The 15,489-nt window shown below is 32.7% G+C and overlaps 1 protein-coding gene across 1 annotated transcript; it reads right to left on the bottom strand.

The window, feature by feature from the left end:
- Window positions 1-5,271: 5,271 nt before the first annotated feature.
- On the bottom strand, window positions 5,272-13,485 carry LOC138316905 (uncharacterized). Its single transcript, XM_069258554.1, has 5 exons — window positions 12,824-13,485; window positions 9,729-9,771; window positions 9,056-9,174; window positions 8,529-8,745; window positions 5,272-8,160 (listed from the first exon to the last, which is right to left on the bottom strand). The coding sequence occupies exons 1-5, from the start codon at window positions 12,866-12,868 to the stop codon at window positions 7,022-7,024; spliced, it is 1,563 nt and encodes a 520-aa protein (XP_069114655.1). The 5' UTR covers window positions 12,869-13,485; the 3' UTR covers window positions 5,272-7,021.
- Window positions 13,486-15,489: the final 2,004 nt, after the last annotated feature.

Here is a 15,489-nt window from a genome sequence, read left to right as displayed (position 1 = left end):
CATATTTCTGTCACCAAAAACATACCAATATGGTAACTAGTGTTTAAAGTATGTAGTAAGAGCGCCGGTTAGACTGAATTCGACTTTACATAGGCATACACATTTGACCTTGTCACAACAATACGACTGTTGCCCATGGATATATTTCATTTCATGTATTATTTAAACATTTAAGAAATATATTCATTTGTTTATTGTTCGTCCGATAGAATGACACATAAACACATACACATTTATTGAAAAACATTATTTTGAGTACAGACGGTTCAATAACTCTTACATAAGCTGGGATAACATTGACTATCGATTTCATTGCAAGTTCAATTGAAAGCGAATGCTCAAGGATGCTGTGTTCACTGTGACATGCCTCAGACGACACTGGTATAAATATAGGCCAGTGAACTTCTACTAATAAAAAAGTTTTTTACGATAGAAGAATACAATTAATAGATTTCGAATTGCTAATTTAATATTAACCGATGGTCAATAAAATGCGTCTTTCTATTTTTGTTACTTAAATTCTAATTGAAATTTTATAAATAAAACATGTCTGTTTTGCAATTATTGAATATTTAATGGTGATTACTCATCCAAATCGATCAATGCAAAAGTTCTATTCAAACATAAACAACTATAAATATGTTGATGTGGTGTTTTGTCATGGAGTTTTTCAATGGACATATTGTGAATAGTCCCATTTACTGATTTTCAAATGCGACCGTGAAAGCATCATTATATTCAAGGCTTCGAAACAAAACACAGCGGCCGGACGTATATTGCAATATAATATATGATCAAAATGAACATAACTAAACATTGACTTAACAAGCACTGGTGAAGCATGTCAGGAAATGCACCCGTCACCCTATGACAAATACAGATATATACATATACATACCTTGAATAGAATCGTCTACAAATTTGGAGCAATAACATATTTTAACTTTTTTTATTATTAATGCAAATAAATATAAAAATAACCACTACAAGTCTTAAGGCTTTCCATTGATGTTGAAAAGATGGAAAACTAATAAGAAATGATGAAGCCGGGAGTAATTACTATATACGTACGCCTTTGTCGTGATACGTGTAATTTAACGAGATATGCTTTCCCCTAATAATTCATTCATGTACTGTAACATTGTTTTGAACATACATTGTTTATGAACTCATGACCAGTAACTTGTGGTTTCTCAACAAGCATGGATGACCAGCTTACAGCGAAACGCTAACCGACGAATTGATAGACAATTGTACATTGCCCATGGCATCCAATGAACTATAAAAAACATCTTCTTTAACTAGCAATTGTTATTGGAAATATAAAAAAATAAATGAAAACATGGCATCTCGTGACATGGTCTTTGTGTTTTTCTCGCCTAAGTTCCATGGGGAAGCACACAGTAAATACAGGTTAATGTATTGTGAATAGTCATATTGCGTCGGTCCATTAACGAACTACCATGCCTTTACTTATACTCTGTTAACTATCAATCATATAGCAATCAATTAGCAAACATCTTAATGTTTAGGTTAGATGTACTTTTTAGTAATTAAAACTTTATTATCTATGGAAGGTCGATTTATACATTTACTGCATGTTTATAGAAAAGTTAATGTAAACATTTACAGCATATTGATAGAAAGGTCGATGTGCATATTTACAGCATGTTGATAAAAAGATTGATTTTAACATTTACAGCATTTTGATAGAAAGGCTGATTTCAACATTTAAATCATGTTGATAGAAAGTTCGATTAAAATATTTACAGCGTGTTGTTAAAAAGGTTGATGTAAACATTTACAACATGTTGATAGAAATACGAATTTGAATATTTACAGCATATTGATAGATATGTACAGCTTGTTAAAAAGGTCGATGTAAATATTTACAGCATGCTGATAGAAAGGTCGATTTAAATATTTACAGCATGTCGATAGAAAGGCTGATTTGAATATTTACAGCATGCTGATAGAAAGGTCGATTTAAATATTTACAGCATGTCGATAGAAAGGCTGATTTGAATATTTACAGCATGTTGATAGAAAGACTGATTGAAAGTTGTATGGTTTATAACTTTCGCTCTTTTTTTCATAGTGAAAACCGTTTAAGCGTTATAAATATTTTTCTCTGTCTGTCTGAGTTTTAAACGTTCTAATTTTACTTCTTTTATAAAGTTGCAGCACTGGAATTATTTTTAGTTTTAAATGTAAAAAGTCTTTTTAACGTGTACACGTGAAATATATGCTCGAAAGATGCCAAATCATTCCGAACTCTTCCGAACATCGTCGCGACAATTATGAAACCAAAGGAAAATGTCAACTAACTTTCAAACAACAAAACCTGTGGTCGACCTCAGAAGGCTGGATCTACAAAGAAAATAATGCTCGCATATTACAATATTTGAAATACAAAATATATTACGGAAATATATGATTTGGATGTTTAAAATACTCAATCTATGGACATATACCAGCATGATTTGCTCATATTAGCCAGAAGGAAAACGTAAACAAATACATTTGCGTTTACGCTTGTTACATGTACCAGGCTCAATACGCGCAGGACGTGTCGAACGTCAGTTACTTGATACGATTCGGAATCCTACAAAACCCGAAGTCAATGAACATGCATCCTTGGGGGGCTGGTTGATATATGGTAATAGTTAAATTAATTGTTCTCTGTGTATGGTTGCATGTGTATATAAATTGTAGTTAGTTTGTGTTGGAAGAGTTGGTTGTTGGGTGGCATAGACACTAAACCCAGTAATCCCTTGTGGGGTGTATCTGACTTCGTTGTACCGTTACATAGGCGGGTGTTCCGGTGCCGGGGGAATTTATGTTGATACATACATATACATGGCGGTGATTGAAGGCGCTTTATTCAAAACCAGTCAGGAATATATAATTCCTAGATTTCGGCTCTCTTATTGTCCGACGTATGCTTTTGGGGAGCTTAATCATCAAGTTACATGTCGATGTTCCAATATCAAATGTTTAAGTGACATATCGTTACAGTAAAATTAGCATGCAAAATAACTTTAAGACTGACATAAATATTTACAGCATGTTTAAAGAAAGGTCGATTAAATATTTACAGTATGTTGATAGAAAGACTGATTTTGATAGTTAAAGCATGTTGATAGAGAGACTGATTTTGATAGTTACAGCATGTTTATAGAAAGGCTGATTTAAACAATAACAGCATGTTGATAGAAAGACTGATTTAAACATTTACAGTATGTTGATAGAAAGACTGATTTAAATATTTACAGCATGTTGATAGAAAGACTGATTTGAATATTTACAGCATGTTGATAGAAAGACTGATTTAAATATTTACAGCATGTTGATAGAAAGACTGATTTGAATATTTACAGCATGTTGATAGAAAGACTGATTTGAATATTTACAGCATGTTGATAGAAAGACTGATTTGAATATTTACAGCATGTTGATAGAAAGACTGATTTAAATTTACAGATTTAATATTTACAGCATGTTGATAAGAAAGATGATTAATATTTACAGCATGTTGATAGAAAGACTGATTTGAATATTTACAGCATGTTGATAGAAAGACTGATTTAAATATTTACAGCATGTTGATAGAAAGACTGATTTGAATATTTACAGTATGTTGATAGAAAGACTGATTTGAATATTTACAGAATGTTGATAGAAAGACTGATTTGAATATTTACAGTATGTTGATAAAAGACTGATTTGAATATTTACAGCATGTGTTTGATTGAAGGTCGATGTAACATTTACAGCATGTTGATAGAAAGACTGATTTGAATATTTACAGCATGTGTGATTGAATGAAAGACTGATTTGAATATTTACAGTATGTTGATATTTGATGTTGATAGAAAGACTGATTTGAATATTTACAGCATGTTTGATAGAAAGACTGATTTGAATATTTACAGCATGTTGATAGAAAGACTGATTTGAATATTTACAGCATGTTGATAGAAAGACTGATTTGAATATTTACAGTATGTTGATAGAAAGACTGATTTGAATATTTACAGCATGTGTATTGAATTGAAAGGTCGATGTAAACATTTACAGCATGTTGATAGAAAGACTGATTTGAATATTTACAGCATGTGTATTGAATTGAAAGGTCGATGTAAACATTTACAGCATGTAGATAGAAAGACTGATTTGAATATTTACAGCATGTGTATTGAATTGAAAGGTCGATGTAAACATTTACAGCATGTTGATAAAAAGACTGATGTAAACATTTACAGCATGTTGATAGAAAGACGGATTTAATCATTTATAGATTCACCAACATCAGCCGCTACAATAGATTGGTTATCTTTACCTTTATAAAGACAATCTCTGAGAGAACCAAAAAAAAAATATTTATAAAACTTGTTATCATAACCTTATATTTTTGTAAATGGTATTGGCCGGAAATAAGGGATACTGCTGAAATAGAATAGGGTGAAATCGATTAATGCGGGTAATATTTAAACGTTGATGTGACCTATTTTTTTCTTTTATACCCTTTCCTATTTGAAACATAAATTTACGTGATAAGGTTTTTTTGTGTGTGTGTGTGTGTGTGTATGTGTGGGAGTTTTTTTTTACTGCAATCGCAAACATGCCTTTTGTGTTTTGAGTATACAGAGAGATATATCTGTGATGTCCTTGATATCTAGCTTCGCAAGGTTTCTCCGATTACTATAGTCAATAGATTAGTCTTAATTAAACCATCGTCACTATCACTGTCGGATAAATTAGCAAACGACTGTACAGGGTGATTATTGTCGTTCGATTAGCTATGAAACACCTCAAACATCCATAGGATCGTAATAGCTTTTAATGCTTTTCAAACGTTCATGCAAAACTAAAATAAGCCAGGAAATTTATTATCGTAATGCAAATTGCTGTTGTGAAGTGTTGTATTGATTTGTTTCTGAAATCGAATTAATTAGTGCAATGTAATCAACATTATTTATAATTAATCACGGTGGTTAAACATTCGGCTATAATTACACTGAATTTGATATTCGAGAAATAATAACGTACATATACAATCAGTTCGACGAATGAGGGGTATTCGTGGAATGCGAGTTCGAGTTACATGGATTTTACTGTATGTTATTTTGTTTACTTTTAATTTGATCGATCGTGAAGAATTTTGCTCGGGCATAATCTAGATCTGTACAATATTAGTAATAATTTATGACTGGCGTAAGCAATATGTACGCAATGCAAACGACGGAAAAAAGAAAAGACACTAATAAATTCATATCCAAACATCTTTATCACTTATTGAATTCATATTAAGTCAACAATATACATGTTTATGTACGATCATTTTACACGAATACTCATTATATACACTATATGTCAATAACTCTCACCAATCCCTTCTTAAATCAGGCATAAATACAGACATTACACAACAAGCAGGTACAATATATGGAATTAACTATGCTTACTTGTGCCAGTAGCTAAATGTTAGACATCCCTTTTTTCAAAATATTGATGCTATACAGTAAGAATTCGAAGTACAATACAAATTTAGCAGTGCCGAATGTGTATTGGTCTCCATCTGACGCAAATTAAACTTTTATAAAAGATGAAGGAAGGAGGCAACGATCTGCTTCAGTAAATTTGATTGGTTAAAATTAAAACCAATGTTCTATGGTCAGCGAGGGTCAGTAAAGGACGTAAGGAGGATCAGAAGGAGAGGGAAACCAGATTAACCGGAGGAAACCCACAAAACTGTAATAAGAACCCGACAACCGCCTTGCATGGATTCGAACTCTTGACCCACAGAGAGCTTGTGGTAATTTGTCAGGTCATTTTAATCCTTCTATCATTGCTATCCACACAAGACTGCCGTTTTCTGTTAGAAATTCGTTTTAAATCAATAAGCGTTTATTGTCTATAAACCAAATGTTCCATATGATGTTTGAAAAAGAATCATAAGACTTTCTGTTCATCGCGTGTAATCATTTAACCATGACTACAGGTATAAACCGTTCAGCAGAACACATGATTTCATTTCGTTGTAATTTATGTGAAGTTTTTTTATTCAGAAAGAAAACATTGATTGACAGGGTTTGGAATTGACATCGGACAGAGGATTTTTTTTTAAATCCTTACAGTATTTACAAAACATAAATATGTAACTATATAGGATCTTACAAGAAACTTCAAGACGAGTTTCATAAAATCTCATATGAAATGAACACAAATTTGAAATGCTTTTTATCACATAACTACAAATACCTACATAACAAAGAATGTATTAAAAACATCCATCAGAGGCCGCCATTTCGTCCCGCCGGCCTAGTTATCCTGAAATAACGTCATTTCCATGACGTCATTTAGTTTTTTCTGGCTGACGACACAATTAATTTCAAGCCAGTGAGAATGGCTCCATATTACACTAGTTACAAGGGCGAAATCACTTGTATCAGGCGGATTATGTGATAAATGTAAATATTCCATTAGGTTAGTTCTGTATAACGCCTACAAAACATATATGGTATAATAAATGGTAATAGAAATACATCAGACGAATCAAAGAATATTCTCCAATAGAATAAATTATGTACATACATATCATAATATATTTTTTTGTAATTCGCTTTTATTTTATAGTCAATTTACAAAAACATATTATAATGGCATTCTATCGTACTTTCAATGTTTATTTATTTATTCAATATTTTCAATTATCTTTCCATTTAAATGTGATCATATAGTACCTGGTTCATTTGGGTATTGCACAATGCTGAAAAAGGACCTACACCTTACCAAATTAAACATTACTGAAAAATTATCAACTGTGTTGGAAGCAGTCAAATTGCTCTGACGACAACACCTAATATTAGGGACTTCACTAAAAACGCATGAGCAACTAAGGGTCACAACATCTCATACTAAAGGCTTTGCTATATCAATATTTTTATACACCCAGACAATAATTATTGAGCTACACATGGTATATTGCGGAACAGGAATTAAATCGTTATTTATAAATTTACTTTGTAGGAATGTCATAATGTTTTAAAATCAAGTTATTGTATCCCATGACACCAGTGAGAGATTCAAACGACACGGATGATCCGAGATACCAGATTCCATACTTCCCTTGCATGTCCAATATATCCCATAATATCCCACTGGCCATATCCGCGACGGAAAACCTTGGAAAGTAGTTCTCCCAAACAACCTGTTTCTGCACTTCGACAACTTTTGCCTGGTACACATTTTCAATATGATCTCGTAACGCCAGTTGAGCAGTTCTCCGATTCGGTCTTGATTGGGGCTCCTGGTAGTATATTGCAGACTCTACCTTCTTCCCATCTGAACCCCCGGGGTAAATTCCACTCGAGTAGTTTGCTCCAGTAATATCGTATATCGAAGCATAGGAGTCTCGGAATCCCCAAACCAGATTATCGATCTTGCTTAATATATTATTGACGTAATATCCCGTTGGCGCCCCGCTTCGTTTTCCATATGTAGTATCAACTAGTGTTGATATAATATAATAGTCAAAAGACCTTTTGAAATATGAATTTTCCTCTCTGTTGAATTGTATCATTTTTGCCATCGTTCTTAATGTCGGAGTTAACATAAGAAAATCAAATTTTTCAAAACGATAGTAATCACAATCTTTGTAAACAATACGAAAGCCATTTCTAGATTTTATGATTCCAAGAACTGGACTATTCAACTTAACGTTGAGATTATGTTGTCGTTTCATCTCTTGCCACAGAAACTGGAATCCTTTGCTGAGAATTTTGATATTCCGAGTTCCGTCGTTTCGAGGTATTATTCCTAAAAGAAATTTTGGCGTGAGCCACATCATGGCATACAACGCGGAAATCTCATCTACGTGACCATAGCCTTGCATGGTGGCCGCTGGTAAGAAAAGCGCTTTTAAAATTTCAATATCGTTTCTACGTAAAAATTCCAAAAATGTCATATTTGTCGCAGCTAGTACTTGGCGACTCGGACGAGGCATTAACATTCCCTCGTATTCGCCAAAGAATTGTCTATGTAGTCCAACATATTTCCGAATAGCTGACATAAAAAACGCAAGTTCTGTTCCATTAGCTAGGTCAGGTTTTAACCTTCGGGCCTCCAATCCGTAATATTGGGATGTTGACAGGGGTACTGGAAGATATAAATAAATCAAATTTATGTTTAATATGAAAAACACACAAAACATTGTATCTTTATGTATACTCAAAATGATGAGGTAAGTATGTAAATGTATTACCTAAATTAATACTTCATAGACATAGACCTTGTTGGAATATATAATTTGAAAAAAAAATCAGAATAACTATTATTCAGTTATAACGTAGTGTTGGAATATATAATTTGGAAAAAAAATCAGAATAACTATTATTCAGTTATAACGTTGTTTTGTATTTTGTGATTTTATATTTTCTTATTAGTTATTTGTTTATTTTATTTTATTTTGTATAATAAAAAATCGCTAAATATCATGGCATCTAGATAACAAGATACTCGCTAACCTTTGCCTTTAGGGGAATCGACCCACATATCGGGAGCGGGCATTGGAAGAATTTCTCCGGCATCGAGCTCTCGAACTAGATCGTAGATCTCCTCGTAATCTGGATGACCATAACACGTCCCGAATTCATGCGGAACCCCTCGGTGATAAATAGTTCGAGATTTCCCACCAACTTCATCTGACTGTTCAAACACAACTACGTTCTTAAATCCAGCTTTCTGAAAATGAAGTTTTACATACAATTATCATAATTTGGCAACTTTGCAATAAATGTACATTCATTATCAAATGTAGTGCTTAACGTTTACATGTAATTCAGATACATCAGCATTCTGTACTAGAAATGTTTTAGCAAGGTATTTATGATATGTTTCCCTTAAAAACACTACTTAGCATAGGTGAAAAAACATCACGGCATTTAAGTAATTAATACTATGGGTAATACAGTGCCTGATAAAAAAGGTTAAGATAAAAATGAAATAATGAAAAAATGCAGCTAGTTTCGTATGCATAATTTATTCATTTTACCTTAAGTTTATAAGCCATATGGATTCCCGAAGGGCCCCCTCCAACAATAGCGATTTTGTCACTCAGTGATTTAGGGCCTGGTATCTTCATTGCGTTCCTATGTATGTTGTCAATACGAACTAAACAATAAAAGGAAAGTGTACATGTTATGTGTCAAATTACTATACTTTTGAAGCATTCTGAAGAAATTAGACAGTTGCTAGTAGTTACTAATGAAAGTGGGATTTAAAATTTATTGTTAGCATTTTATTCCACGGATTAGTTATTGAAATACGTATTGAGAATACATGAAAATAGTGAGAAAAACATATTTTATACAATATGATACTTATGCTATGCTGTTCAGAATATAGATATAAACCGTTCCTTAGATGGAACGTAATTAATAAATCGGAGTTATGTCCCTTTTATCTTTCGGATTAAATTGTGTAATGTATATATTTTATATTTAACATAGCAAATTAATACTCAAAAAAAAGAAAATATGCTATTTGTTTCGGCCTATTATTCTAAAATAGAAAGTGAAAGAAAATGAAAAATATTGAATAACTGTAAATTGTGAGAAAAGGTAAGAATCGTCTTCGTGAGAGTAGAATAATATTGACAAATAGTTCGATATTAGTCACATAAATATCCTTATATATTTTCTCTTGTAAATTCATAAAATACGTACCTCTTTGTTGGTTGTCAGGACTTGAAGGCTGCGTGAAAGCAACCTGCAGAAAGAAGAAAATATTTCTGTAAATGTATAGTTTAATTTTTCTTTTTATATCATGAATGCATGCAAGTTCTGTTATTCCAACAAAAAAAACAACCTAGAAATATGTCTGTTAGGCATTAAGTGCTCACTATTTATTTCCTAAAACCTTAATTACCAGAACGATATCATGTATAAAGCTTCTGTGGTGAGATATTTTGCACGTACAAAACTGTAACACCTAATTTATAAATAACCCGCATATATATACAATATACTCATAAGCCTATGCTACGTAGTACTATCGCTCATTATCCTTGGAAATAGTTTATTTCCTTGATGTATTTTAATAAATATTTCCTTTGATTTACGTCATCAGAACTATAAAGTGAAATTACTTAATTGTGTTCTTTAATACATATTGATACGATAGACTTGTTTCTCTGTTCAAAATAGTCGTCCGCTACACTGTCAAGTCTCTGTGCACGTGGTGACTTATATATACATGTAATTACCTGTGTCGTGCTTGGATGCCTTTCTGGGTACATCAGAATTAGAGCTCAGGCACGCGGACTGATATTATATAATGCTTTTTTTATATATTATTCTGTCTCTCCTACGCTAAGCTAGGTGATTTTATAAATATTTATTATTATTATATTTATTAGCAAATACGGTCTATGGTCACTGGGGTTAGTAAGCGATAGTACAACGTATATGTTTACCTAGGACCTAGGATGATGTGAAAGAAATTAAATATAATCTGCTGAGTAACACTGTAAATGTCTTTGGCCGGTACTAAAAGTTATCCGTTTCGTCTCTTTCTTCTATTGACTATATTAACCTGATTCGCATTGTATTGTTTCGGAGGTTTGATACGCCACGTAAAATTTACACAAAACGAATGTGTTTAGCAATGTTTAATTTCATTATTGTTAATTTACAGAAGAACATCGCTGACAGGTATCTCTTATTTTTGAAAGGTTGGTGTCAGTAAATCACGGCGAAGTCTATTAAACGGTATTAGAAAGTGACTTCCAGAATCACGTGCGCAGTTGGAACCTGCGCACAGCGGATGTACACAGACTCCACACCCGACAAGGAAAAGAATAGGGTGAGAGTATGCTCGCCCTAAAAACAAAATATATTTTATGTGCCGACAAAATAAGAAATCGAGTTAAATATTACTCGATTTGACATCTGCGGACACACCCTGCGCCACGACCTCCACACTTAAGTGGTATTACATCGAAATTTCCTTTTCAATCGAAGAGTATAAAGTTCAATAATTAATTTTTCTTTGTTTTCATACCAAATTTGGCTTTGTGATTGGTCAATACTTTGTTTGCATACCACTATAATTAATTTTTCTTTGTTTTCATACCAAATATGGCTTTCTGATTGGCCAACATGTTTTTTGCATACCACTATGAAAAAAATCCGAGAATGACGCGACACCCCGACGTTATCGTGACGTCACAACAGAGACATTGACGTTGCGTATTGATTCGGAAAAAAGAATCCCTTGAAAAACCACTATAATGTTACATCAAATAGTGACATCAATACTTATAATTAATTTTATAATCTCTTTGATGTATTATGCATCAAATATTTACTATAAAATGTGAACTACTGTTTTTTATACGACATAGATGTTGACACATTAAGGATATTCTAACAAAAATTAATGGATATCAAAAACTAAAATCAATTTTTACCAACAAAGCAAACTGCCATAATGCTATGGCTTCACCAGCTGCCTGGACTCTCGTAAAATAGATTACCCGAACCATTTATACTATCATTTTTTAATTTTATAGAGGTATGGAAAAAATGTTTGCAAACTTTTGTGAGAATCCGCTACGCGGATTCACACAGTTTGCAAACATTTTTTTTTTCATACCCCGATAAAATTAAAAAATGCTACAGTGATATTTTATAATTTCTTAAACAGTCTTTATCAAATTAAAGATATCGTCTCAACACTTTAAGTCTCAACATGTTATTAAATTTTTCTTTGCGTAAATTATGATGATAATCAACATCAACATTTATTCATAAATTGCACAATGGAAAGGGACGTTTTAAAAGAAACCGGAAGTTCATATTCATTTTCCCATTTCATATGCTCCAATATTATCTTCTAGTTTAAAACCCTTATTTTAACATATTTTATCCTCTTGTTTAAAAAACCTGGCCATTAAATACAATAACAAGACCGCTAAACACATATTTGAAAGTAAATGTTTCATATACTTTGAACCACAATGGTCAACACGTGTCTTCAAATAAGCTTTAATCTCAAAAACTGACAATTGATGATTAGGACAATTATAATATTGTACCAATGGAGATACTTATTTTGGTCTATAACAGAAATGGGCATCCCGACTTTCTGTTGTTCAAATTTCGATTCCTGAAAATTAATAACACACTTACTGCACGTCTCATAAGTGAAACTTTAACCGCATCAAACATTGTGGTGTCTCATGTTTTGTTTTTAATTTATTTTTGTTGTCGGGAATTATTGTTGAATGGGACTCATTCACGTACCACGTGATACCCGATAACGTTTGTGCGTGACTATTGTTTCTATTGGTGATGGAATGAAGTCAAATGACATTATCGCGGGATAACGTCATTTCAGCGGGAAGATTACAAAGAGCTACGTTCCATCACCACTGGAGATACTAGTCCCGCATAACGTTATCTGGTATCACGTGGTACGTGAATTAGTCACATTTGGAGGAATTAATAAATTAGACATTCAGAATATTTAATTATTCTGAATACGTCTATATCATTAGTATATTTGTTAAGATAATAGTTTTCGCAATTAAAAAAAATACACAAAAAATATTTCTATACCTAACACCAATTCTAACAAACCCATATCCCTTTCATCTGTAAAGTATATATAAAAGTTTATATTTTCATTTTAATCACGTTTATTGGTGAACAAAAAAGACTTGAACAATGCTAGAGCTATCTACGAGTTCTGTCCCAGTAGGATATTAAATTCAACTTTATCATCATGTACATATTTTAGAAAGAAAGGTTTGTCTTACCTGTACTAGGATAAACAATACGATCGTACTCCACCGACTAGCCATCTTTACGTTACTGACTATGGATCAGCCTGTCGCAGTGAGATATATAAACCTCCTGTGCGGAGGAGGACGCCAAGGTGTGACGAGTTAGACCAATCCATCACATAACAAATTGTTTTCATTCGTTCTAATTAATTCCAACTTTGAGTTATTGCACCGAAAACATATCTTTAGTATCGTATTTATCACTACACACTCGCTGTATAACTACATTAAAACGGACCTTTTCGGTCGAGATGTATGCCAAATTTGTACGTGAAATTGGGTCTGATCTAAGTTCAAATTTGAAAGAAATGAAAGGAATAATTTTCCGCTGACATTCAATTACATGCCGATAAATGCAACCATGTTAATTTGTTCCTTTATTCATTGTTTATACACATAGTGAACAGGCGCCAAAAACAAAATGGCCTATGGTTTTGAAACAGGCCCCTCTTTACGGTTCAGATGTGTCGATGACCCATGCTCTTGCAAAAACAACAGAAACTCTACCAATTACAGCGATTGAATCAGCAAAATAACACCATATACTAGACTGGTTGACGGTGAATTATGGAAAAACGAGTCAACCTCTCATTTCGTAAGTTCAATTTAATAGATGCTCTCTTCGTGTTCAACGTATGTGAAGAATGACTTCATCCTAATATAAATTGGGTGATTAATAAGTAGTTCAGTTGGTTAATCTTTACCAAGCTTCCTCTAATCCTTTAGTTTTCTGGGTTGTTAGCACGAAGCTGGTGTCTTGTCTGCTTGTTCTTTTAATGTGCAGTCTTTCGTTTATAGGAATCAATGGTGTTTTATTCAAAGATCAGGAATGTCAATGGAACAAAATCACCGTGATCACATGTTCGTAATGTTATCCTTCAACATATTACTGATATCACAATGACATCTTGTGTATTTTTATCTGATGTCGTTAAAATGCTATTTCTAATGACAACCTCCACACTTTTACCCCTCATTTACCAACAAGGATGTGCTTTTTATGCAATATCTATGGCACGACATTAAGAGTCATTTTATTCATCTTTTAAAGTTTCATTTTCATATATTTGTACCTCCATTTTCGTAAAGACTGGCTTGGTAAGCGTTTGATTAATCCCGCTGTCAATGTATAGCTAGTTGTTTTGGAGGAACATAAAAGTCTGTCGACGTGAAAAAATAGTATTTTAAACTATTGTTTCACTCCGATGGGACATGAATTGCCAATACGCAATATAATTAGGTCAATAGCATTGAGTTTCACATTCACTAAGTCTAGATAAAGTGACATTTCCAAAAATCCTTTCTTGGCTGCTTTCATTTGATATAGACGTTTTAGAAGTGGCACAACAAAAAGTCATTATCAGCATCTTCCTCTTCTTTCATCTCTAGAGAGTTTAAGTAATACTTTAATTTGACTTGGTGATTATAAGCAGCATATTTACCCATTGTGGATGTACGATTATGATTCATAGTCAGTAATTAGTAATTTTGGTGTCTATCTTAATTAACTATGAGTCTGAACTTGTGTACATGGTTTCTATACTTCTATAAGGTTTGTTTACATGACCTAGTCAGGTTGTTACACGAAATAACACACGAAGGTATATATACATATATATATATGATAAATTTAAAGAAAGAATCCTTACGGACGAAATCTATAAGAAATAAAAACAATAACGACTGACTAGTGAGCGCTTTCGCCCCATTCAAGGGAGCTCTTCAGACTGTTATATATATATATATTAATAATCGGTGGACTGAAACAACCGATACGGTCCACTGGCCATGTATAACTACGTCACTAAAACCGAGTCACCACACGTAATCTGTCAAAACAAAACATTAACTACACGAGTTTAAATGAAGTAAACATTTTTTTTTTTGAAATGTTAATAGATTGTAAGCTAAATTATACATCTAAGGAAAATTACATCATTTCTTGGAAATTATATTACATCATTAATATAAGCTATTCATAAACAGTTTCAGAGAATGAATATGTCGTAAACATGAAAACATGAAAACAGGAAAACAAAGGCGGAATGAACAATGGTATACCTCTAAGTAACAGTTGTGAAGTAGATAATATGGTACGTATATATAATTTATTGAGACATGGGCGTTATAGACATTAATCATATCACATGTATGATACATCGTAATTACAACATAATACATTTCAATGCCAACATCATGCGATGTATTACAGTTATCTGATATCTGAGATAGGTTAGAAATTATTGGGTTGGTTATTATTATTGAGATACTTTTGATTCACAGGATCAGAAGAGGAACGTGTCATAATTATATAATTATTACCTTCGTTCAGTCACCATGGTTACCATTTATACCTTGAAAATATATAGATACAACACAGCTAAAACAAATATGGCTTTCACTTGTCGAGCAGAAATAGGCTAATACCATTACATAACCACGAGACAAAACATGGCATAAATGTATTATTCTACATTCCTTATGAAACATGTTACATAAAATATTGACAAATTCCGTGAAATTCCGAATGATATAGCAATACGATTAAGCATGCATAATATGTACGCTGTACCCACACCCAAGTCACAAAAGTTAAATTAATGTTTCCCTTTTTTTTGCAAAGTGTACGAAATGAAATT

This window comes from Argopecten irradians, chromosome 1 (genome assembly GCF_041381155.1).
Source record: "Argopecten irradians isolate NY chromosome 1, Ai_NY, whole genome shotgun sequence".
In the NCBI taxonomy this organism is placed as follows: Eukaryota; Metazoa; Mollusca; class Bivalvia; order Pectinida; family Pectinidae; genus Argopecten; species Argopecten irradians.
The sequence above is the reverse complement of the archived record's forward strand: the minus strand, read 5'-3'. Positions and strand labels throughout refer to the sequence as shown.